This window comes from Anser cygnoides, chromosome 12 (genome assembly GCF_040182565.1).
Source record: "Anser cygnoides isolate HZ-2024a breed goose chromosome 12, Taihu_goose_T2T_genome, whole genome shotgun sequence".
Lineage (NCBI taxonomy): Eukaryota > Metazoa > Chordata > Aves > Anseriformes > Anatidae > Anser > Anser cygnoides.
Genome location: NC_089884.1, coordinates 7,043,015 through 7,069,886, shown reverse-complemented (window position 1 = coordinate 7,069,886; position 26,872 = coordinate 7,043,015). Strand labels below are relative to the sequence as shown.

General features: G+C 37.2%; 1 protein-coding gene across 11 annotated transcripts in view; it reads right to left on the bottom strand.

Moving 5' to 3' along the window:
* Positions 1–778: 778 nt before the first annotated feature.
* Positions 779–26,872, bottom strand: part of ADAMTS18 (ADAM metallopeptidase with thrombospondin type 1 motif 18) — a 188,539-nt gene continuing 162,445 nt past the window's right edge. For 10 of the 11 annotated variants that reach the window (XM_067004174.1, XM_067004173.1, XM_067004167.1 and 7 more), the window contains 7 exons: positions 17,614–17,755; positions 15,984–16,110; positions 11,236–11,440; positions 8,833–9,024; positions 8,265–8,477; positions 6,665–6,812; positions 779–2,932 (listed from right to left, as the gene is read on the bottom strand). In XM_067004174.1, the coding sequence (XP_066860275.1) occupies positions 2,817–2,932; positions 6,665–6,812; positions 8,265–8,477; positions 8,833–9,024; positions 11,236–11,440; positions 15,984–16,110; positions 17,614–17,755 (1,143 nt within the window). In that variant the 3' untranslated portion in view covers positions 779–2,816. Of the gene's footprint in view, positions 2,933–6,556; positions 6,813–8,264; positions 8,478–8,832; positions 9,025–11,235; positions 11,441–15,983; positions 16,111–17,613; positions 17,756–26,872 lie in introns of all 11 variants that reach the window. The other variant, XM_067004168.1, reaches the window with a different exon arrangement.

Sequence of the window (26,872 nt, the reverse complement as noted above, 5' to 3'; positions counted from 1 at the left end):
TCCTAGTTCATATCAGGGAGTGGCATGGAAATTTCATAACTGAGTCATTTTTAGAAAACTAAAGTATCCCCAGGCCAGTAGGAGAGACTGTAAAACCTAATGCTTAGTTGAGTGAGGCTTCTTGCAAACCACCTTGCAGATAAATACATACAAGAATCATGGTGGTTCTATGATATACAAGTTTCTGCTGTCTTTTGCAGGTGAACAGGTGGGTCAGTTTTGTGTTGCATATAGGGAGGGAACTTTATTTTTGTGTATTTTAGCTTCTGTATTATGCAAATAAAAACATGAAATTATGGCCATTTTGACCTTTTGTGCCTGCAGTGGGCACATTCCAGACTAGCAGCTTCAGTGGCGGGATAGTCTTGCAAGTGAGAAACATCATCTACTCTTGAAAGGCAGCTACAATATATTCACTTTGTTGAATAGCCAGTGGTGCATTCCACACTTACCAGTATAATAGGACCTTCAAAAGTAGACAAGTTTCACATGACCTTAGAGCATATGTCTGACTTTGAGTCCCTGAAAGGAATGACCTCCCCCCATTCATCATAATGGCTTGTAAACACTCAAAGTCACTGTTTCTAGGGTTCCCCACCAATATTAACCCATAGAAAACCTGAATGGTAAGGGCACGGACAGGCAGTAGAAGTCATACTCAGCTATGGTGTCTATATTTCCACTGTCCCAAAGAACAAGATTTTCTTTTGGACAGCTTTTGTTGCTGTCCCCCATAGAACTGGGGTAGGTTGAGAGTCACAGACAGAAGACAATTACATAGCAGAAGAAAGTAGGATAATGTTTTACTTAAAGATATTATGGCACGATCAACACGAATGCAACAAAATGCATATACACCACTTATATTACTTGATAGTTACTTATAACCTCCATATTTTATTCATGAATTTTACAATTCCAAATATAATGAAACAGTTAGAGTACTTTATTACAAAGCTTATAAAATAATTAAATATTACACTTATATTTTTTGCTTTTTTTTTTACACCATAATTCATATTTTGTGACACTACCATTTTCTTTTCTCAGTTTTCACTTAAGGAATTGAGCAAAGAAATATAAAGGAAAAGCTATGCATTAATAAATTAATTATTTTACATCAAATAATAAAAAGGGCACAATTATAAAAACAAAACAAAACAAAAAGTAGTTTTCCTAGAAAAGAGGTTACAATTATGCAATGTTGAATATCAAGACAGAGTGATGTAGGTTGAGAGATGTTTCCAATCATCATTTCTTAAAGTATCATAGAATACATGTTTTTAATTTAAATTGTTGCAAAAGGAACTGATAATTTCAAGTGACCACTGTCTGGCATTAGTGCTGAGCTGGCTAATCTTATGCTGAAATGATACTTTAAAAAAACAGTAAAACTGAGCTACATTCATCAAAAGAAGTTGTGGGATTGGGTGGAATTAGATAAATATGTCCCTCATAGGCACTCCCCAGAAAATTACAGTAGAACATAGCTCTGTCTCAGAATGGTTTTGGCAAATAAGTTGTGTTGGGTATTTTTTCAATGCAGAAACTTTCAAAATTGTACCATTTGACATACAGTGTCACCTAACATCTTGATACTGAATGATTACAAATATCATTGTGTTTACATTTGTTTTGTTTGCTGGTGGATTCTGAACTAAATAAAAGTTTTATGAGAATGTATAAAAATAGAAATGATTTCCATTTGGTTAGAGTAAATCATCCGCTTAGCATTTGCAATTTTTTCATATCACCTATATGAATAAATAACTATTTAGAGAAGTTTGGCATGGATTGATGGACTGCAATATTCTTGTTATTTCCTTTGGGCAACAGATGAATCAAAACTTGCAGAGATTTGAGATTAAAAGGAAGACATTCTTCAGTATCTTGGCATTTAAACAACCTAGCTTCTGAAAAAAAACACTACTTTATCAAGTTTAAATTTTAAATTTACATATCTAATGAGCTTAGAAAGTTGAAAACATAACCATTGAGCTCAATAAATCTGAGTTCCTTGAGTTAGTTGAAATATGAAATTCTATTTTACTTGTAACAGAGCATTATTAGAAGTCCAAATATTCTAACGCTGAATATTTCTAGGAATACATTTCAAGTTACTAGTTAACCACCTCTGAGTTTCTACACAAAGCAGAAAATGAATTCTTCAAAACAATAAAAACATAAGCATGATGCAAAACTTGCTTTTCCAGCAGCAAGTATAATAGAGAAGCACCATATATCTTTGTAGTGCACCATTTACTTCTCGTGGTCACACATGTGACACTGGATTCTCCAACCAACAGTCATTTGAATGTCTTTCTGTGAAAGTGGCAGTAAGCAGCTTCCTTACCTGGGGATGATACTATCATAAAAGATATGAAAGGAAACACTTCTGGTTGTGTGATCTGTCATGCTGCCACGCTGTAACCTTATTCCTTGAGATCCCAATCTCTTTCGCTTGGCATTCGGGTAAATTAGCCAGAAAAAGGCGTCCTTGCCTTAATTTCTTCCTCATAATATATGACAGTGCAAAATGACACTTTAAAAGAAAGAAGAACTGCCCGTTGAGTCTCAGTGTTCAAGTGATCCATAGTACCCTGTACTTTAGTGAGGTCAGCAAATAAAGAAAAAAACAACATTCCTTTTTCAGTATATATCCAACAAGTACTGTACCTCAGACATTCCCTTAGAAAAAAATGTCTGTTCCATCAGTGGTTTATGTGGCACCATGTCTTGGCTCAAAGCAAAGTTAATTTCAACATAAATTGAAAAAGAAAATCCTGTCACTGAAGAGTTCAGATAACACACTGCTATCAGTTCTTCTTTGTGCATGATTTACAGCATTGCTTGCCATAAAACTTGTGGTTACAGACACCATGCTGGGGTACCAGATGACACCAGCTGAAAAAATCCACACAAGAAGGATCATCTGAAGGAGAGAAATCCAAGCAATATGTTAAGACTATGTTTTAGCAATTCTACAAATCAGGCAGTAGTTCAGCAAACTTGTATGCATTTGGTAATGTTAAAAATATGATGGGTTACTCAATTCAAAGAAAACGAACCATGAACTAGCTTCCATCTCAAAAATTCTAGTTTAATTTGTTAAGCGATGCTGTTAGAGCTAATACAGTAGGAATGTCAGAGGCTAAAGGAATTAAAAAATTCAGAGCACACGTTGAAGTTCAGGAAAACAGAATGAAGTGGGGATTTGACCACTAACTGTAGTGGTGAAAAAAGTCAGTTTTGATACATTAGTGTTTTCATCTCTGATTATAAATGCTCTAAAGCCAAGTACTTGTATAAATGAACCCACTTCAATGCTCCAATGCATGTTGATACCACCATTGCATGGAGTTCAGCTGTGCTTCAAAGTAGTCTCAGTTTTGAGTTTACGTGTATATATACAGAAAATGCATGGAAAACTGAATGCATGGATCATAGTCTGTTATGTGCACAAAATGCTCTGCTGTGTGTTTGTATATCAACGCTTTCCAAAGTGACTTATTTTTCTCCTTTTGTTTATGCAGGGAGTGTAAGGAATCGCTCTTCTAACTTAAACATTTAAATTAGGTGGTATGAATCAGGCTTTTAGGACTTTATGCCATGCTGGTGAAATCTTAATTAACTAATAGGGTAAGAGATAGCTGACAACATTTTTTTCTGAAAAGCATAGTTTTTAATTGCAAAAATAAATAAGACTTTTCAATTAAGATTTTATTTCACATATTTATGTATAGATCATTTATACATACAGCCCAGTTGCTTTAAAAAACATTTCATAGTTACTGCTTTCTACTGTTTTGTAGTGGATGCTTTACTTTTCTTTGAAAGAGCAGAGTGATGATTCATATGGATGATTTATAAACAAATTCACAATGTCTGGGAGAGCAGTAAGACATTTAAATGAGGTTTAGCAAAATTTATAGCTAAACTGAAATCTCCTATGAGCATGGGAAAAGATTCCATTCTGCTCTCAGAACTACTGTTTACATGGTCAATAAAAGGAATTTACAAGGAGACACTGAAGACAATCTAGCCACCGTTGTCTGCATTCTCAGATCAGCTAAGTTGAGTCATAAAAGATATATGCTCCCTTACATAGCATAGGCAACTTCTTCACAGTTTGTGGTTCAGGAGTCATCCCAGTCTCTTTGTATGAATTTATTTTGATTATTCACTGCTTCACATTTTTTTACTTACATTTTATGATGGCAGTGGTGATGTTGTATACATTTATCACTCTCAAAATTGTTTGAATGAATAGCAAAATGAAAAAAAAATATATTCCTCAATTTTTAAAAACAGAATCCTATCTATAAATGTTATCTAAAGAAAATACTATCCTGGAACAAAAAGTTTTCTGGGAACTGGGTGGCTCAGTGTCATACTGTAGCCTTCCCACTCTACCATGTTATGCTTCTACTCTTAACCGAATGTCAGTAGGGATGGAAATGGTAGTTTAGCATCAGCTTTCACTATATCTGATGGCCCCCTGCAGAATTTGCCACTGGAAGGACCCAAAGCAGGCAACCAATGAAAGACATGCACAGCTCAAGGCAAGGAAAACCATTCTAAGTCAGAAAGATCTCCTGCGGTGTAAGCATAAATTTTCAAAATCTGCAAATTGCTAGTTGTTTTTTTTTAATTTATTTTTTTAAGAAATGAGAAGGCAATGTTAATAAATCTTTATCTCCCTTCTGAAGACTGGAGTGCAATGCTAACATTACAGAGGTGTGGCCGAAAACTTTACTCTTGGGACTTAATCCAAAGACTATTGGAATGAACACAAATACTCCCTCTAGCTTCAGTGGATGTGGATCAGGCTGTCAGTTCCTTATTTCTATTTACTCAAGTATTTACATGTTGGTTTAATTTTGATTGATTTCAAGCAGTTGGATATGTTAGGAGTTATGGTGACCGTAACTGCATCTAACAGATGGAAAGGACCCAGCTTGTCTAGGAAAGTGTGTAAACTCTCCCTGAAACATTAATTTCTTGACTGTGATCACTGAGCTGGAGCTACGTGGCTGATAATAGAGACTGATTTGCTTGAATGTGATTCCAGCACAGCTGGTTCCCCCTCTTTTTGCTGCTTTAGACAGAAAGTTACAGAGCAGTGAGGAGATAATTGATCTCCAGAGCCTGACGACCCAGTTATAATAAAGGTGAAAGGGCTCCTGCAGATGTGAGGCAAGAGAGAAACAGGCCAAGGCCAAAATTAATAACAGACATTACTTCAGACATGAAATAAAGCAGAGGGAGGCTGGGGTAAAAGAAAAGTGCTTGCTGTATCATGATAGAAGAGGATGTAATACAGAAATTCTGAAGTACAACAGAACTTTGGAAAGCTTCATTAGCATTTGAATTGTTGAGAGCATTTAACTGTAGAAGCAGGACAACTGCTCCGTTATCTCTTTTAGGACCATTTCATCTGTATATCCTAGTTTGGATTCAGGCCCCCAGATATCACAGTTTGATAATCTGTGTGTCTTGAGTTGCTGTAGTAGAATGGTCTAGCACATAAGACATCACTGGGTTTTACAGGGTTTCTGTGCACAGTGAATGTCACAAATCAGTAGAGACAAGAGGGGGTGTTGCCTAATGTCAAATTACAAGATGCAGGGCCAGAGCTTGACCTTTGCCTCCAACTCTCTTTTTTTTTTTTTTTTTTTTTTTTTTTTTCTTGTAATCCAGCCTAAGTTTTATAGATGTTACTTTCAGGTCCCTGTTTTAAGATGGTAACAAGATGGTTAAGGTACAATATTTTGACAGTTAATGTTTGAAGTGCTCTAACATGCCTAGATAACTGTTGTTATATGGGACAAACATGGACCTCGTGAGCTTTTTTCCTCAGTTAAGAAGGAGTCACAAACTGTACCAGCTTGTGAGCAAATACACAGGATGGTGCAAATGCACCTCTCTCTTTTTTTGGTGGTTCTGAGAAAATTCCCATTCCATCTTTAACACAAAGCATCTTACTTCTGCTCCTCCAGAATTGCAAAACACAGTAAAGAGATGGGGAGGGATATAGCAGACACAAATGGGGAGACAGATGAATTTCTTGTTTCCTGTCTGCATGTGCCATACACTGATCAGGAGGAGAGAAGAGAAAGTACACTCTAGACAAAGCATTTTTGGACAGCCTGGAGGTGGGTGTAATCTGAAGCTTGGGTGGACTTTAAAACACTAAAAAATAAATGGCAAGTTCTCATTTGTTACTTCAAATGTCACTATTTTTAATCATAAAAGAATACCAGCATAGGACACTCTGATGTGAATCAACAAGATAATCTGAAGGTGCAGCTCAGAACCAAACAGTATAACTTTAAAAAATATTTTTAAAACATACCTTATTTTTTAAATAAAATTATTATTTTTTTATTTTTTTAAACATTTTTAAAATGTTTTAAAAATGTTTTTAAAATCTTATATTGAAGTTTGCTTTAAGAGGGCTCACTCTGAGAAGAGAGATACTGTAGTATTGGAGAGTAACTGTAAAGCTGCAAAGTTGGGAAAAATTCATTTGTGCAGGAACATGCTAAATACTAACCTTCAGTGGGTGTAACTGGAAAAGATGATTTTTACTGGATATAGAGTATATCTATATACATAGATATAAGCAACCAACCCTGCAGCAGCATGTAGAGCTGAGTTTTACCTCTTTTCACAGGGGCTGGGCAGAAGTTAGTATTGCAAGCTCTCAGGATTGCTGGCTTCTGATGGGGCAAGCACCCAGAAGCTGGTCTCCCTTGACGTAGGCACTGTACACTCCGGGTTTGCACTCCCCCTCCACATGTTACTGTACACTGTAGACAGGAGGGGGGGGGGAAAAAAAAAAAAAAAGCTGTCTTTAATTATAGGGAATCTCTCAGATCTCATGAAAGCCAAAGGAAAAAGTTTCAAGGGTTTAAGATGAGACTTTCAGAAAGATTTCAGGATCTGATGTGTTGATGCTCGGCAATCCCCATCAGGACCAAATTTTCAAAGACGTGTGCATCTGTTCTCCATGTTGAACCCTTCTGAAAGTGTGGTTATTTAAGGACTCCACTGAAAATTTGGTTCTTTACTTAGGCATCTAGACATAAACTGAATATTTTAGAAAACCTGTTCCTGATTGTCTGCACTGATTTCTTTTGAACTCTGAGCCTCTGGTCCCAATCCTGCTGTCTGAACAGAGATAAAACTCCCACTGGAACCATAATTATGGCAGTATCTGGGGAAAAACACTATGCGTTTTCAGGAAGATCTATGAAGTATGTTAAGATGAATAAGCATTTTACTTCTATGTGTTTCATGAGAAGTTGTCTTTAAGATAAATGTGACCATTTTCATCTGATTACAATTGTCAGGCATACATTGTTTCATGTAAATGTTATTAAATGAGTGTGTGGCTCATTGATATGTGACTCATAAAGTAGATAAGTTCCAGAAATACAGAAGCTTGTTTGCAAGAATGTAGGAACAAATACAGACTGATCCCATAATTAATCATAGTATTTAGGGAATTCCAGGCAGTCTGTGCTGGTCCTCACATCCATTGTGCATGTAGCTATGTAATAGTTCAACCACAGTGCAGTTCGAAGAAGACTGAGAAGGAAGTATAGGGGACCGACCATGGAATCTGATGCCTCTGGAGCACAAAGAACACGTCACGGTGACATTCTTCAGATAAAGGACAAAGAAATGAACTGCACCAAAATACATGATGGATAAGGACCAGCTGCATCATGCTCCAGTGGCTGAGTGGTGTGACCTTCCTTAGGGAACAGCCGTGTGCAGGAGACACCCGTGGACTGTCAGCACTGGGGATATAACCTCCTCTGTCCTCCTCCCTACAGTTGGACATTTTTGACTACAGCACAATGACCGTAAGACTCAAGCTAGCTTCAATTTGGGTAGCTCAGACTCACATTGTCCTAAAGTCACAGTGGCATAGTCTTTAGCATTTTACACCATGCTGGATGTTTATGCAGTTCCAGCTAGCATCCATTCTGTGGCATGTGATACCACCACTTCTCTAGGTTTGGTGCTCTCTAAAACCACCTTCTAATTACAGTGGATACGCTGTCCAGGAGTCAGCAGTCACTTTGCAGTTGTTCCATTCTTTAATGCTGTGCACTAGGGTATGCTACATGAACTACCATGCAGGGAGACTTGCTCCTTTAAAAACTCCAGAAAATCCAAGACATGAAATGCTGCTGGAGAGATAGTGCTAGCTGGGACTGGGAGAATGAGGCAAGAAAGCTTCCTGTTCCTACCTGCTGCCAGGGTGAGGAATACCAGCCAGATACCATGTTATACAACATTTGTGATGGACAGGCTCCATTGTTACAAGCTTCTTCCAGGTCTATGTTTGGTTTCTTGATGTTTCTACATCTTCTCTGAGGAAAGGTGATCAATTTCCCATGGATGCTTTTCTCACCACATTTTAGTTCTCGCTTGTGTACACCTGGGCCACAGGAAGCTGAGCACTGCAAAAGCAACATACACCTTTTACATCTATAGAAATGCCCTCAGAGAAGGCTGTGCTATGCTCAAGACAACTCAAATTATGTGAAACTACAAAAGCATTACTAAAACCACAAAGACCACATTCCACAATGTATAAAAAGAAATATGAATCCAAGTCAGAGGAATTCCAGAAAAACAAAGACATAGAGTACATCTAACTACACCTGAATTTAAAGAACTGTTTTTATAGTGGCTTGCAAACAACGCCTGATTTTCAAATGTTAGCTTAGCTTCTTTTTCCCCACACAGTTTGTGTGTGCCCCAAGTCAAGACCAGTGAAGGAAGACAGTGAGCCATGTAGCTGTACCACTTTACCTCACTCCAGGAAGAAATCACCCACTGCAGCCGGTCATTTTTGGGGCAGCGTCCTAGCACACAGGTCTGCTGGGATTCAGGTTTATGGTCTTGGCTGCACATACTATCAGGCAAGATTTTAAGCTTGGGAGAACCAGTACTTTTGCAGTAGACATCCCGTTTCTTAATACCTCTCCCACAGGTCTTGGAGCACTGTGATGGAAAGAAATTCTCATTTGAGCTACAGGAAATGCAAACTGACATTATTTGTATTTTGCAGTAAGCATAGAAACCATGGTTAATGTGCTCTGTAGCTGTCATTATAATGCAAGTAAACTTGAAATTCAATTCATAAACACATAACAGCAACATCTGTGTGTTGCTTCTAAAGAATTGTTCTAAGCACTTTTGTAATGTAAACTACAAACTCTTACAGCCCCCATGTAGGACAGATAAGTAATATCTCTCTTCAATAGATGAGAGAAGTTAGACTTGTGAGCAAAATTGTTTTTCCTTGGACAACATACTTGAAAACTGGTTCTAACCTTCCCTCTGAAGATCTCCCACAGCAAGATGTTCTCAGCTGTTTGTTATTTTGTCCTGACATAGGCCCAAGGGTATCCAGGGAATCTATACATAACTCCTTCACAAATGAGTCTCACAAGACAAAATCTGATACAGAAAATCGTTAGGATGTTTGACCAAAGATATGTTAATTACCAGGATTGCAATGAAGCTTAGGACAAGTCACCAGTGAACAAATGTGTATTGCTGAGCCGTGGTTCAGTTGAAAAGACATTCCGTAGTTTTCATTGCCTTAGCATGCAACAGAATGCACTAATGAGCCATTTCTGGTGAAATGAGGAAATAAAGAGCTTTCTGCCTTGTTGCATCCTCTTCTAAGTGTTCTTCTTACTAATAATTAACAGGCACATTCCAATGTGGAATACCACATTATCACTATACAAATTAAATCACAAATGTTTTTAAAAGATTTCATGAAAGCAGAGTTGCACTGAAGATGCATTAGAAATACCTGTTTGCTGAAAATCTGGTTGTAATCTTCCCCCCAGACAGACAAAAAAATCATTTAAAATGACTCCCTGATTAGTGAAGAGAGACTGGGTATTTTGCATTTGTTTTTCTTTAACTCTTTTGAGCCTGCGATATAGGAGCTTTCAGCTGACTCTAGAAATCTTCACCGACTTGTTCAACAGGCCTGCTCGCTACTTTTAGGCAGGACTTGTGAACTTAATTTTCACAGGCTTATTTGAAATCCCAGCTTGAATTATACACCTCCCGAAGAGGAAGAAAAATGATTTATTTTTTTTTTAATTTGAAATAAAGTTTGAAAGTGTGAATATGTTTGAAGACTTTGTTCTTCCTTTTTAAATATCCAATCACCATATCTGTTTTTTACAATCTCTTGCCGTAGTAAAGTTTTGCTCACATATGCTGGAAAAAAAAGCTACTCGTCTGTCACAGTCCATTACAGGGCACTCCCCCAGAGAAGCAATCTGTACTTCTCAACCCAGAATGTCAAGACAGTCTTGAACAGGACCTAAAGAGTAACAGCACCAAGAATTGTACATAAAAGTAACAGAATTTTCAGTAAATTTAAATCCACCTTGAATCTCATTAAATGAAGATGGAAAAATCAAAATATTGTCACTCCCTTTGATATAGGTGTACTGTTGTCTCTCTCTTACATCTAAGGCTTTCCCAGTACTTGATCTATCCTTACATTTGTAGTTCATACCAGCAGCAACAATAGTGAAAGAAAGAGCAGAGATGAGTTTTGTTTGTGTGTGTATGCTTTTTAACTTAGATTGGTTTAATGTGAGGCATTTCATAGGTTTGTGAATCAGGGTGTGTACACATAGGAATCTGCCTAGGGGCCTTATGCCCCTCGTGGAAATTAAGTACAGTGATATTCTAAAGTATGCTAAAGAAGAGTTATTCTGACAAAGGCAAAAGTACAGAAATTATTATTGCACATGTAAATCACAGATTTATCAACCCACAATTCAAAAGTGTGTATGCAAATAAGCATGTCCAAATACTTCTTCATCCTTGACTGCCTGTCATCTCTAAGAAAAGTTAATATTGCTGTGGGAACTGATCTCAGAGAGGAGTTTATGGCTTTGAAGAATTCGTAGAGCCTTAAGTTATGAAACCAGAAAAATCTTCCATCTGTTTGTATGTACCCAGCAGGACATCACGTGTCCCCTTCTGGTAACCCCTCCTGTCCGTCCACTTATGAAGGCTAGGTAAAATATATACGTTGTTTACATGTTACCTTTATAAATAGAGCTATTCGCAAAATACTGATTTTCACAAAGTTTACACTGTTCCTTCTTGAGCAGAGATTTTGGCAGTATTTTCATTATTCCAGCAAAAGAAAATATAAGTTTTTCAAGTTACCTGAGACCATAGTCCAGGGCTCCATTCAGGTGGGCAGTCTTGACTGTTGCACATCTGCACTTGGGCAGGGGTGCTGACAGGACACAGGGAGTGGGCCACTACCTCCTCTCTCTGGAAAGCCTTTTTCTGGACACACTGAATGAGACGACTTTGTTGCCCGCCTCCACAAGACTTGCTGCATGCACCCCATTCGCCTGGTGACCAGCTTAGCGGAGAAAATATATATTAGAAACACAGGAGGCTAATTAGCTTTATAAAATCAATGTATTTGAGCCACCTATCAAAGGTGGATCACTCAGGGATTCAGCTTAGTCTACTCTACTGATGTACTGATATCTTTTCAAGCAATCAAAAAGCCTTAGTTACTTAGTCTATCTTCAAAGCAGAGAACATTTTGATAGGGATGAAATATAAGTCATACGACTAGAAAAACCAGTATTACTTATTTACAGTTCTCATCCACCAGAATGAACTTGCCTATGAATATGACCTAGAATTTGGAGTTCCACAGGGACTGAGGGAGACACTGCCATTGAGGCTGGTGGAGTATCTAGAAAATCTAGGGATCTGGCTAACAAATCACCATTCCTTTTTAACCACATCAATGTCTTAACTGAAAAACTCTCTCTAAAAAAGGAAAAGAAAAATCTTCTCTAAAGAAATGATAGGATGATCACTTTTGTCACTTCAGCTGCTGAAGAGACCTCCAAATAGACTAACAGACCAGAGGCCAAAAGAAAAGTCAGATGGATAGCCAGGTCTGTAAATAGACGAGATTGTATCACTGGAAAGTTTTGCCTTTTGCTGTTACATTTTTCCCTTGTTTCAGTCTCTGTCAGAAGGCAGAGAGAGGAGGAAGATCCACCTAAGCTTACACAAGGAAAAAGCTGGCATGGCAAGGGAAGAGTGGGGCCAATTTAGCTGGGCAGGTACCTCCCAATGACGTGTGCATAGATACACTTGCTTAGGTTGACAAATGTTGGCATGATGCTGTCCAGCAATATCAATGGCAAACCTTAGCTTTACTCTATTTACAAAAAAGAACATACTTGCTAAAATCAGCAGTCCCGTTGTTAGTGTTTGGAGGATTTAATTGTCCTCAGACTAATAAATTTGGCAGACAGATGATGTGGAATCTAAATAAAACAGTAGGAATTCAACCAGCAAAATCCGTTGGGCAAATCTATGCTGCAGTCACAGGCAAGCTTCAGTTATGCATGCTGTCACTAAAATTACACAAAGCCTGAATAGTCACTGCCAGTCGCTTAGGCTAAGTTCAGTTCTGAAATGTCAATAGCTGCTCAGTGTTTCTGTTATAGAAGGACTGGGCGGATTCCCCAGCTCTTGTGTGTCACTTCGCAAACACACAACTGTGTCTGTCTCCGAAGGCTTATGATGTGAGACCATAACCAACAACTCAATGGGAAAACAGGGGTGAAGAAAACAAAGGAAATTAAGAATGTTTAAATGATTGCTCAAGTTGAGAACTCATTCAAATACCCAACACTGAATTTAAACTAAGTATTTTAAAACAACAGTTTTACGGATTGTTAATAATTGACGTCATAGAAAAGGGCTTTTTGTCTCAAATCCAGCTGCTTCTCCTATCCCTACTTCCATCATTTCTCACAGCATTAGCCCTGTAATGACTAGAATAGCTGCTTACATAGAGTGTTAATGACAGGAAAGTTTTGTTTTGTTTTTTATTTTCTTACTGTGTGAAAGATGTCCAGCATCTCATTAGCCTGTCTGTTCACATCTGCCTGTAAACAAAACTAATTTTAATTGGTAAGAAATGTATAAAAGGCCTATTCTGGTAAAATTCCTTTGGGAACAGAAGAAATCCCAATGCTCAATCTAGGAACTTCAGTAACTGCCAAAAGTAGTGGGAAATATAAAAAGACATAATTTAAGTGCAAAGAAATATTAATATGAGAAGTCAGTAGTTATGTATTTCCAGCACACGTCAGAAATTTCCTTTTTGCCTGATATATAAATGTTTGGACCTTTGCAATACAAACATCTGGATAGAAGATAGAGTTTTAATCCATTCTACAGCTTTTAATTAGTTTTCCTTGATGTTTCTGACAACTATGATTGGCAGAGCAATCAAAAGCGAACATTTTAAGAGTTTATTCACCATAAGTGTCCAGAAAGTTCCCTTCTTCACTGAGGAGAGGGCAATAAACTTGCTTTAATGTCCTCTAGTAAACTGCCATTTTCCAGGATTATCTGGGCTGTGATCCAAGAGTATCTTTCATTAGCTCGAATAACTAACTAATTATGAGCAGATTTGGCAGCTCTGAAACCCAACAACAGTGTGCAGTTCTGATGCCTGTGTTCTTACTGTTAGGGTCATAGTTTTGTTCTCCCTCAGACCACTAAGTCTTTGTCCTTATGCAGTAAGTATTCCTCACTGACCTTTACAAGACTGGTGTCTTCTCTTTTAAGTCACAAAACAGACACACTTGTATCTCATCTATTTTTTCACCACCTTCTCTTGCCTGTTAGGCCTACCGTATTTGTTTCTTCTCTATTTGCTGGCTATTAAGCATTCCTTGTCTCCTCCACTGTATTTATTAATATAAATATATATATATATTTTATGTTGACAGTCTCAGTTTTGTGGGTAAAATTACATGTAATGACTTTCTAGGCAGATTCCTCAGCAAAGATGATCTGGCATAGTTTCACTCAGTTGAATGGCAATCTGTTAACTTAAGACATGGTCCTACACGTAGATCCTCCATACATGAATATATCCTCAGGATTTTAAAAATAATTAATTAGTGAGTAGAACTGTTCTTCTTGAAAGGCGTAGTTTTTTTGAGGGCTTGAGGCTTTTACAGCTTTTCTTTTTAGGCATGAAGTCATTAATTGTGTTGTAGTAAATCCAAGACTATCAGAGCAAGTTTAGCATGAAAATATTGTACTGCATGTCAAAAAGGATATTCAGCATTTTCAGTTATATCAGTGGATCTTTAAAATAAGTTGGGATCTCTGTTTAATAGAAATAGAAATTTTCTGTGTGGTCCAGAGGGACAAAATAGAAATGAAGATCACTTGCTGAAGCTTTATAATTCAACAATACCACATCAAAATGAAGGTAAGCATAAGCAGCTTAAAAAGACTCCTGGGAACATCACAGACATTGCATTTCTGTCTACACGATACTGTGTTCACTGGATAAAAATAATTCTGGCAGAAGATAAGTCATATACAAACAGATTGTGTTTGGCTACAAAGATTACATAAAATTAGTATTCAGAAAATCATGTGGCTAAAAGCAATCTAAAGAAACTGCTGAAACAGGAACATGGGGCTCTGATGTGACATGCTGCCATTATTTAAATCTTATCTCTATCCTTTTGTGGTCATAGTATATAATTTGCCATTTGGATTTTGTGTTCTCTGCTGTAATCTTTAAATTTTGCAGGAAATTCCAAACTATTACTGGACTATTTTTTAGAATGTTAAACACATTGCAAACTTTGGATTTTTAAGCAAAAACAAAGCCACTGCAGAGCATGTATATCTTTCTGCTTTGTCCCATCATCCTCTTCTGCATTGGGGAAGATAGGGAAAGCCTATTAAACTTCATTAAATGTGTTATTTTTATGAAGTGTGGGAGTGGGCTTAGCTAATTGCTTTTACCACCCATTGCTTTTATCACTGCAGAGTAAAACCACCAGATGACACCAGGAGTAGAGCTTTCCTCCATTTCTTCTACCTTCTGCTACTTGTGCACTTGAACTGCTTTTTTACCTCTCTTTATTTTCTTCTGCAACATTTAATATTTTCAACATATTGCTTTAGAAAAACTCCTGTTCTGGAAGTCACGGATGTCTTGTCCAATATAATTTTCTCATGTTTAATATAAAATTAAAAGAATGCTAAGGTCGCCAAGTCAGGAGTCCAAATATGGAAAAAACAGCAGAAGAAAGATGCTCAATGCGTCCTTAAATCTACCCATGTATATTCTAAGCCACATGATACTGTGCTTAATTATATGAACACGCAACTTTTTTTTTCCAAAGGATCCCTACCACAGCTACTATAAATCAGTGTAACTCCTTTGTTTTTAAAGGCGCTCTATTGATTTATACCAGCTGGATTCTAACGGCTTATCTATATGTCATTGTCTTCCTTTGCATCTCACTTTCTTATGTCTTTTAGAAAATAAGATTGTTAACATAGGAAATGTCTTCATATTTATTTTTGTGGGCACCAGGAGCATTGCTGACAATTTATTTGGCTTAAATAGTCCTCTTATTGGTGTCATAATCCTCTATGGAGCATTTTGTCCAAAAATCACTAATTACACTTCACAAGATTCTTTTAGCCTAATCTAATATGTGGAATCTGAGTCAGAGGGCCAAGTCTCCACATGGGGAGTAGCACTTTACTCAGGAAATGGTCTTATTGATTCAAGGTGAGTAAAGGTGGCAGAATGGGCCCCTAAGTAATTTAGATTACTTAGTGTCACATAGCTAACCCCAGCATGGTGACAGAGCTGCAAGCAATCCTCAGGAGGTCTTGCTTAGCAACATTAGAAATACTGCCTCTGTTATTATCATTGGGCAGAAGCCTACACAACTAGCATTTTTAAACAATTACTGTTTTAAATTACAGAATAAAAAGAGGTTCATCTAGCAGGCTATACAATTCTGTGTGCCTATCAGGACTTCCTTGCTGGCTAACTCAGTCATAAGCCACAACAAAAGGTAGAAAAAATAAAGAGAACTTACTATGCTGGGCAGGGATTAGTATTGCATAGATTTGTTTCAGTTAAAGGCTTCGTCCTTGCACCACAAAAGGAGGAATTAACTCGTGTACGATGATCTTCTAAACAAATTGCTTTTGTTGTAATGTGTCCTATGGAAGTATTAGAAAAAAAAATGTAGTAAAATAAATGTTTACTCAAAATATAAGAGAAAAAGTAGTAGAAAAGAATTTTATCTAAACAAGTCCAAGCTCATCCTTGGTACAATTCCACTGACATGAACTAAGTAAAATAGGATTTCATTTGGCAACAAGTTTTTAACACTAATTTCCTTCTCTGCTACACAGGTACTATTGAAGTCAGATGAAATGTTTTAGTTATAAATGGCATATTTGCAGAATCTTCCTCCAGCAAAAATCAGTAATGCTTCAAATCCTAATTCCCTGCAGAAACCAGCAGCACTTGCTTAGAGCTCTCCTCATGTGCTTGCAAATGGCAACAAAACATTTTGCAGATTTTTCAGTATTTTTACACACTTCAGAGATCTGCAGGCTCCTGTACCTAGTTTCTATCTATTTTCTACATCAGGTCAGACTATAGGGAAGATGACAAATGCCTTAACTAATTAAATGATTTTATAGATACATCCTTTAATTGGGATGTAGCGATCACCTCACATATGGTTCATTGGGCACAGCAAGTCAAATCTGGAAACATGGTTACTTCCATTGTCTTTATCCACGCTGCTTAAAACAAACTTTCATTTGTTTTAAAGGGAAGCAAGAAAAATAGAGTAGCTGTATTTTGTCTACAGTGCTCCTGGTGGGCCTTGAACAGTGTACTGATATGCTGTGAAGTCTAACAACACACTAAAAAGATATTCCTGAATTTCACCTGCATTTTTTTTTGCCAATACAGGAGCATAACATGGCTTTTCCATGGTCATCTAGTCCAGTTCTTTGACGTTAAAGACAGCTGCATCATACAATCTTGTTTATATGACCCAGTTCTGATTTAAAGGCCAATATTTTTTTTGCTCTCAATTCTTTTTCCAGGATTTCCCATTTGCCAGTTTCCTGCTTTCACTACATCCTACTTTGACTGACAGAGCATCTGGGATTTTAAAATATACATGTTCTGAGCAAAGCAAATGCCTAGAAGAATATGTTAATAAGAAACCTTTATCTTACGTAGAATTTCGGAATTTAATCTGGCCGAACTCAAATATTTGTAATTAAACAGTGAGACCAGGGTGCAACTGTCAATAAAGGTCTTTATAACACTTTAGTCTTCAGTTACTCTTTACAGATAGATAAATTGTACTATTTGTTATCTTTCTATGTTCCCAAATTACAACTACATCAAAGCACATAGTTAATTTCCATGTTACTTCAAGAGCAAGATATTATATGCCTACAGATTGTCCTCCCCATAAGTGACATGAACTGAGACTGCCAGGATTTTTTTCTACTACAAAGGAAGTGTGACGGTACTTCATTGATGTTATAAGTTGTCAGGTAAAAAATAAGGACCAGGTGTTCAGTGTAACCTTCTGTCTGTATTTATAAACAATTTTCAAAATTAAAGGCAGCTGAAATGTTTGAGATGCCTTAAAAATGAAAAAGAAGAGCACTGGAAATTAGAAAGTTACCTACCCCCACCACAAGTAGCTGAGCACTCTGACTGCACCGTCACCCAGGAGTGGCTGTGCTTTTTGACAGATGTCTTGTTCTCAGTGTTGATTTTGGAAAATGTATATTCCCAAGCAATCCCAGGATTTTTGCCTTGTAACAGGATCTAGAGAGGGGTATTTGGGGTTTGTTTGGAAAAAAAAAAAAAAAAAAAAAAAAGAAGCGGGGAGAGAGGAGTTAAAAAAAAGGATTCTGTCATTTGGAAGGCATATGAACTAAACATGATACACACATAACATATTTACACACACAGAGTTTGTGAAAGAATTTGCTGGAGACCTGATTCTTTGTTAAGCTAAAACTCATCAAAGTAATTCCTTAAAAGCAAAGTGTTTGCTTGGCCCAGCACCCGCAGGACATATAAGCAGAGTACAGAAATGCCAGCACAATGCTCCTTTAAATCAGAAGGCATTTGACTGGACTGATGAAGCAGAAATACCTTCAGTAGACATGAAATATTGTCTGGACTTTTGGCAATACAGTGTATGTCACTGGCCATGGCCCAGCACTCCGTGCTCGTCTCCTGAGATGGACTCCTAACAGGCGGATCCCTGCCTTCACCGGGGGCTCATGGGCAGGTTCTGGAGTTTGCTTGTGCCAGTGCAGTGGAAGGATTAAGGATTTGGGGAAGGGAGATACTTCCTATCTTCTAGCCAGCAAACACTAGGCTAACTGATCCTTCCACAATGCCTTCTACGAATTCAAGGTCAGGCTGGATGGGGCTTTGAGCAATCTGCTCTAGTGGAAGTTGTCCCTGCCTGTGGAGGGGGGGGTGGACTTAGATGCTCTTTAAGGGCCCTTCCAACCCAAACCAGTCCATGATTTTATGATTCTATGAATGAAGAAGCATTCGCTCACTGAGTAAGCAAGACTCAAATGCTTTACTGCAAGAAGCTTGAGCAAAGCAGTAGTATAGCTGTGTGGGGACTGGGAATAGAGTTAGAGATGGCTTCCTCACTTCTTGAGCCTGAGGGTATAAAATTGATTTTTTTTCCTTGTAAAAAATGTTTTTCTGTGCTGACTGGTGATAAGTTTCATTTGGCAGACCCTCAGCTGTTTTTTTTTTAAGATGATTGAAACTGAAAAAGCTTCAATCCAGCAGAGGACCTGTCCCTGGATGCCTTGTCTACAGGGAAAAAAAGGATTGGAAAAATCTTTTATTCTTGATTTTACCATAATGTGTTAGAAAAATTGTAGACAGTGTGGTTACTGGCTACAATAACAATCCTTGTCACTTAACTCAGGCAATCTACCTCTTGGAGGTGCAATATTTTAGTAATGAATTATATTGTAACTTTCATGGAGACAGCTTCCTCCAATTCACTGTATTAATTTCAGTCTGAATTAAAATCAATGCAAGATGCATGAAAATCTGACACATACCTAAACTTGGGGAGAAAACTGTATTTAGCAATTTATTTATTTTAGAAGCTACTTTTGGCAGTAAAGTGCATTTATGTTCATACTTAATAGAAAAAGTGCAAGAGTGTACAGTTACAGAGCTCTACTAAGTTTTAATTATTCACCAGTATGGATCTGGTCATAGCAATGTAAAGATCAGGTGCGGTTTACCTCAGTTCCAAAATATGCTTTTTGATAAGCACTAGCAATTCGAGTATGATTCCACTTTACAGTAATGATTCCTATTCAAACTATTAATGAAATATGGCAGACACTGTCAGTTAAGTTTGTGTGATGTCTAACCTGAGTGCTTAAGCACACCCATGCAGATAGAACTGATCTCTATATAGATAGGGTTCAAAAAATATCAACAAATTTACTCTCTTGTCTTTTAAGACCAAGAAATATAACAACATTTTAAAATGGAACCAAGAGTTTTAAAATACTCTGAAAATTTACATATTGCAAAAGAGAATTTATGTGACAGTGAAAGCCTCTACAACATTCAGTGCTCACTAATAAGCATGTGACAAAGTTTCCGTATTTTACTTCATGCTCATTCTTTACCGTGTGGATTTGTGCCTTATTTACTATGCCCTATTCAAACCTTATCAATGTAACTTTTTTTCAGGATTTTCTTTTTTCCTTGACTATTCATCACTGTCCGCTGTGAAGTGAATGTTTTATAAGATTTAGCAGCCCCTTCAGGTGAAGGAAAATGTCTCCTTATCCGTTTTGATTTTTAGAAAGCTATACAAGTGCTGATGGCAAAAAGTCCAACTCTGTTACAGCAGCTATTCCACCGTCACTTTGAATCTCAACCTTCAAGCCCATGGGTGTCAAAATTTCTAGAACAAAACAGGTTGGCAGGTTCCGCAGGTTGTGGAAATATATTTTTAGTGTGTTCCTATTTAGTTGCTATTTAGCAACTGTGGAAGGTCAGTATATCAAACGAAGAACAAGACCACAAAATCTAGTGTTAGTATAGCTCCTCTGCTTTCACTGCTAATAGCTGGGGCCACTCTTCCTCACAGAACTTCATTCACAGTAATGGGGGGGCATAAAGTCACTCTTCATTAACAGAACATTTACTGGGCCTGTTCAAATACAATTTCAGACAATAGCTTTATTTTATTCTTGTGATAGAAAAGACCTGCCTAATAACAAACAGATAAAGTCTCTTTCCTCTTTCCCAAACCCATGAGGATGCTCTTTCTCTCATTTCCCGAGGTGCTATATGTTGTTTCAAGTGCATGGGCTGAAATTCTACCTGGCCCTTTTGTAAGCTGTGTGTCAAAAGCGGAGGATGTTTTGTCCATGCCTCAAGACCTCATGTAAGGGTGAGCCCTTGCCTCATTTGATTCTGACAACTGTCACAAAGCTGTGCTATGCCGGTGGCCAAAATAACCGTAAAGCTTAAAACTTACCTAACACAAATATCTTGAAATATTAGACTGAAATTGTTCTTTACTTGGTGGTAGTAGAGGTAAGAAACAAAACAAATGCATCCTGAGCAACAAATTCAGAACACAAAAGAAGGAGGATGAGAAGAATAACATTTTTGTTGCAACCAGTTTTACTCCTCTGGAGCAATGTTCTCCTGGTGCTTCAACACAGCAAATGGAATGAGAGCAAATGATGTCTGACGAGTTAGAACAAGATATGTTAGTGTCTGTCACTTCGGAGAACCATGCGATGATGTCAGAACCTTGCAGCCTCCAGCTGAGTGAGTGCCTGTGGGGTAAATCCTGTACATCATGCAGGCTGTTCCGTACACATTTCATGCCATTAGGCTACACCCCCTTCTTGTGCATTGGAAAGTAGATCCAATTGTAAGAAAGAGCTGAAGTCTGTAACTTCCTCTCCTTCTCCCAACCAGCAGCCAAAACTACAGACCCTTCCCACTTATTAAACAAGAGGGAATGTTTACAAAGCAGGAGCTGCATTACATTCAGGTCTCCTTCATCCTTGTATCATGCCAGCTACAAAGAAAAAGGGCAAAATCAAACTCTGGAAAAGTACTGGGGACAAAATATTGTAGGACACAAAGTCATATAAAGTCCCTGGCACTCAGCTGAAAAATGTTATACAGTGTGTAACATTGAACCAAGTCTTCATCAGGAATGCAATGCTATTGCAAAGTTACAATTTTGCCAAAGTAATGAGCATATAAAAATTTTTCTTTTTCGTATTTTCAAACATTCATTATAAAGCCCTTCCTTAACAACCCAATAACTGAAGTCTGCGTATACAGCCAAGTTATCAGACCTACAAATTTGGAAAGACCTCCAGTGCAAGTCTACTTAACTGGATGCATTCCAGCATCTTTTCAGCCAACTGGCATTTGCTCCCAAATTTACAGCTGGCAAACAACCTCCTTAAACATTTCCAGTTCCTCAATAGAACTGTTTAATGTCTACCTTTAACACACCAGCCACCTGACTTCAGACACAACACTCAGCAGCTCTGACCGCAGGGCGCAGAGTTATAAAATTTACAGCTTCTTGAGTTTGAAAACCACAGACTCTGTGGCTGGAATCTGCCAGATCTACTCTGAAGAAAAAGAACTGTGGCTTTTGCTTAGGGCATAAAATGTTAAAACAATGGATAAATTGAATTCTCCTGAGTAAAGAACCTTTTCCTTTTGCTGCTAATTTTGATTTCAAAGCTAAGCCAATAAATTTTCTAAACTAGCCGTGCATCTGCTCCTTTGTTTGAGATTCTTTTTTTCCCCATGGCTATCCTAAGTCTCTAATACAATACTCCTTTTCGAAGGTCAACATTTTAAAGAGCCTATCAATGTCTTTTTTACGATTGAGTCATTGTGCTTTTAAGGTATCTTTTATTGTAAGATGTGTATGTGAAGTCATTTGCAATACACTGAATTAAAATAGATTAATTTAGACAAGATAAACTCCTCTTTCTCCCATAATATTCTGTCTAATATACAGGAAAGCATACAAGTGTCTGGCAGGTTAACAAGCTATAAAATGAATCCATATCTCTGTGAAGGAGTAATACACTTATACCACCTAGAGAATTGAGGTGAGGTTAAATAAAAAGCCAGATAAATGAATAGCTACTGTTTATCCATATATGCTTCATGTATTTTCATCTTTACTCATTCTACATGGGGATAATTTACAAAATGGGCATGAGCCCAGACTTTGAACCCCAGCGCACATGGTAGCTTTGATCTGCAGCTTCAAATTGCATCTACATTTCCTGGGTCACTCCCTTGTTTTGTAAGTCTTTGATAATTTCTTTAGGTAGATGTGGAGGAGTTGAGCTATCTCCAGTGAGCCATCAGTTACACCAATAAGGGCAGACTAAGAAGTTTGGCTGTGTTGAAGACTAGTGTCTGGCTTTTTCGATTTGGTTTTCAGAAAGATGCTTGTGAGACCTGCAGTTTATATCCACTCTGAATCTACATGCCATTTAATATATATTTTAACATCCAACATGCTAAGCCAGATTCTGATTTCTCTGATCAGTCAAGATTAATTCCACTGACTTTCATGAATTTACTCTGTTTTCAGTAGTGTAAATATAAGCATGGAGCATGTGCTGGTGGAAAACTGTTCCTGTTTAGAACAGGACCACTGGCTTGAATGGGCAGCTGCTGGGGCTTTGACATGCCTTGACAGTGGCCAACAGCAGGAGCTTCCAAGGAAAGTGGGAGAACACCTGTAGAGAAAAGCACCAGCAAAGGAAGAATTGCATCTACATCGGTTACTTAAGCCAAACCTTAAAACAAAAGGGTTTTTATCCCTTCAGTATTTCTAAAGTCACTTTAAACAAAATCTTAACTAAAAGCTTATGACAAACTATTGTTTTTCAAGAAAGTCCACTAAGGTCATTAAAAGGAAAAAAAAAAATCACAAAAAAACAGTAACCTTGAAAGGTCCTTTATGATCTCATTTCTACTTCAGCTGTTTCAAATTTATCTTCTGTTGTTATTGTGTCTCGATTTTTTTACTGTTCACATGCTAAATGTACAACCTTCAGGGATACTGTCCAGCTAGTCTCTCTTCACTAAAGGAAAACCCTTTTATCTGTTTGTATTGAACCAACATCTGTATCTTATAAGCACATCTTAGTTCTCTTTAACTTACTTTCTCTTTAGGGGAAATCAGTACAAATTTATCATCTAGTAGCTGATAATAAATGTAATGTTTTATAACTGCAACTTGGCTTTCTCCCAGTGGCAGCTAGATCATCAGTAAAGTCATTCCACCTGGCCTCCTTTCCCCTCTTTTTTTTTTCCTATTGGCAAAGAGGAAGTGATTTACTGGTTTTAATTAGACATTTTCCTGCTTTGAAGCTCCATTCACCTTCTCTTCCCATGAATATTTGCCTCTTTATAAAGCATCCTTTCCAACTGTTACTTACTGTTGTCAAAGTAAACCATGTTTTTTTACCAAGATTTCACAATTCCTTGATACAATATTTCACCAAGTTTAAGGTAAATTTCAGTGAGGATACTGATTCTATCTCATCCTGAAAAGCTTTACAGTGCTTTCTCAAATCAGATTTGAGTTCTCAAATCAATCCATTCTTCCTCACTTTATTGGTAGAAGGGAAAACCACATTATTGAACTACTGTGTTTTTAAGTTAGTTTATCGATCCCTGGTCATGCAATATTTTTCATGCCAACCTAACAGTGCGGGTTTTTCTTGCGCTTTCAGACTCTTTCTTGTAATTTGACTTAGTTGTGGAGGGTGAGTGAATATTTCAACAAATGGAAGTCACACGTGGCCCTCACACAAGATCTGTATCAGTAGAGCCCTCTGACACCAATGTCCCTGCTAGCCCCGTATGGAAAGTACTTTCAGCATTTAGTGGTGACCACTGCCAGCCCTCATTTTCAAAGCTAGATGAATGAATGATGAATTTACTGTTCATTCCTCCTCAGGTTAACAGAAAAACACTGTTGAGGTCTTTAAATGGAAGTGGTGCCCAAATGACCTTTGACCAAATGACAGATAAATAAATAAACTGAATACATTCAACTACCTTAAAAAAATCCAATATGTTTCCATTTAAGATGAGACAATTATGCTACCAAAACCATATTTAAAAACCTGGTATTAATTTCTGATCCCAGATTATCATTTAACTATCATGTTTCTACCACTTTGACCTTTGTCTGTTATTTCATCTAGCCTGAATTTTGACATTTCGGGAACTGCCTTCGGTACCCGTGTCTATTTCTCATTTAGGCTTTTACTGGTTTCTACGAACCCACAATCACTAACGTATCAATAATACCAACATCAATTTCAGAAGGATATGCAAATTCTAAAGGGCACCGGTTTACACTGCTTTGCGTTCCCTCCATCTGTGAATTTACTTCTTGGACAATCCAGAAAAGGCTCTGATGAACTCTAGAATTTCATTTAAATCTTCCAGTAGTTGTGGTCAGGAAACACTCGTCCTACACTTTTAATACCACGTTCTTCTCAAAATATTCTCCTCCCCCTCAGAAAATATTTGGCCATTAAGTTTGTATTTTTTTTCTCTCACAACCTAGTTAAATTACAGATTCACTGCTCTTTGTCTTCTTTGCTATGACTGGTTCCCATAATTACATACATGTAATATATGTGAATATGTATATGTGTTTTTGTTGTTTATTTTTGCTTTGTTTTGTTTTGGTAAGATTCCAGGACAAAAAAGAAAAGTACTTTCTGGTTCTTGTCTCTCATCCACTTTTGAATAGTGTTTAGGACTGCAAAGTCTGATTAAATGACACAGCGTAGCTATTGAAAAACCTGATAGAAAAACGGATGCACAGGAACATGCTATACAATAATGCATAAATATGAAACGTTTAGCTGAACTGCAAGGCTGAACTATTACTTGTGATATGCAAGGCAATAGGGAATTTTAAGACTCTTTTTCTTATTTAGGCTTCACCCTTCTTTCTTAACACATGCTTCAGATGTCTGTTTCAAGAAAATATTTTGGAGAATGACTGCACTTCACAGGAAGAGATTGCCTTGAGCACAGATGTGCCAGACCTGTCTGGACCCATACCTGGAGAGCACTGGTCCCATCCTCTCCTGTGAATGCTGCTCAGAGGATGTGCGTAACCTGAACTTTCTGGAAGCATGCAGGTTGGCTTGCATCCAGAAATGCGGTTGAAAACCTGGATCGTTTGGGTCACCACACAAATGTCTTGCAAAACTATGACTACAAAATTAAACAAGCACAAACTGTGCTAATCTATCTTTCAGATCATAGTGGAACAGCAATAAATACACCTACAAAAACATGTATTTTGTGCCCGCCTGAATAATAAAAGTTCCTGTATTTATGCATGCAATTTATTCAGTTTCTTAGTCCCTGTAGTATCCATTTTTACAAGGACTCCCAGTGAATTCTTCTGGAAAAAAAATCTAATCCAGAAAATAATTATTAAATTGGTGTTGAATACAACATAACTGCAAATAATGAAAAGAATATCTAAACATTACAGAAGTTGAGGTCTGCTGCCTGGAAAGCCTCATCTTACTGAAAATCAACTTAATTGGATTTAAAAAATTGCTAGCAAGACTTATTTTGTATGCTTAAAGTTAGATAGGATTTGTTTCATCATTACTGTTGGAAATAGATATTCAGCAACGTGTGTTTCCTCATAAAAGTGTATTCTTTGTTTTTCATTGGCATTTTTGCTGCTTATTTATTGATAAAGCATAAATAATGCAGATCTCTGAACACAGTATTTTGCATTTTTCCAGAATTCAGCTTGTTGAACATTGCTGAAATTACTGAGAGTCAAAATAATAATAATAATAATAATAATAAACTTTACTACAGCTGATAGATATATATAATTGGGGAATGCGTTAACTTTAACATTTTTAGTTCTTAGATTCCCTAGTTACGAAAGCCAGTGGTGTAGGTATTTCAATAAAAATAGAAGGGAAGCTTAAATAAGCTCTCATAGGAGCAATAGCCTCAAGTTAAATGTTAAATCTTAATAAAACTGTTTAGCATAATTTGATAGGATGAAAATAGAAGTGTTATTTGGCATTAAAATGAAATATTTTTTTCTTTAATCTTTATTCTGTGAAGTATTTGCATGATATCCAGCCAAGTCATCTTACAGGCAATTTATTATTCATACTTTAGTTCTATAATAATACAGTTCAATTTACTTTGTATTATGACAAATAAGATTCCTGAGAGTTCAGCTTAGCATTTTGTAGTATTTATAAGTGTGCTTGTTTCTTTGGTGTAAGGTTATTTTGGAAATGATTTGCAGACAAGGAAGCATGTCTGTGACTTGTAGGCCAAAACTTCTTTCAACTAAAATATTCTTATTTACCTACACACACAAAATTAAAATTCTTCAACTGAGAAAAAAAAATTTTGAAATGCCATTGCAAATTATGATAACAATTTGTTAAAATGTACAGCTTTAGCCTATGTCAAACTGTCCATTCTAAAACATGTGTCCAGCCTAAAGTACTTTAACATGTGTTCAAGGTTCATGAGCTTCAATGGTGCTTAAATAGATGTTTAAGTACATTACTCAATATGAGTAATGGTAAGGCTCTTCAGTATTCAAAATAAAAATCTTTACTGAATAGCTGTGAAAGTTTAAATAATCCTTGAAGAATATATTTCATATCACAGTCTATATTTGCTGTGTTCCTAAGCTTAACAGAACAAAGCTGTGTAATGGAAACAGGATGCAGAGTTCTTGGTTCACCAGTCCTGCTAAACTTCTGCAGAGAGCTGTTTCCAGTTACGGTGTTACGTGATGGGGAGAAGAACCACCGCCTGCTGCCTCAGAGAGTGGGTACAGCCCTC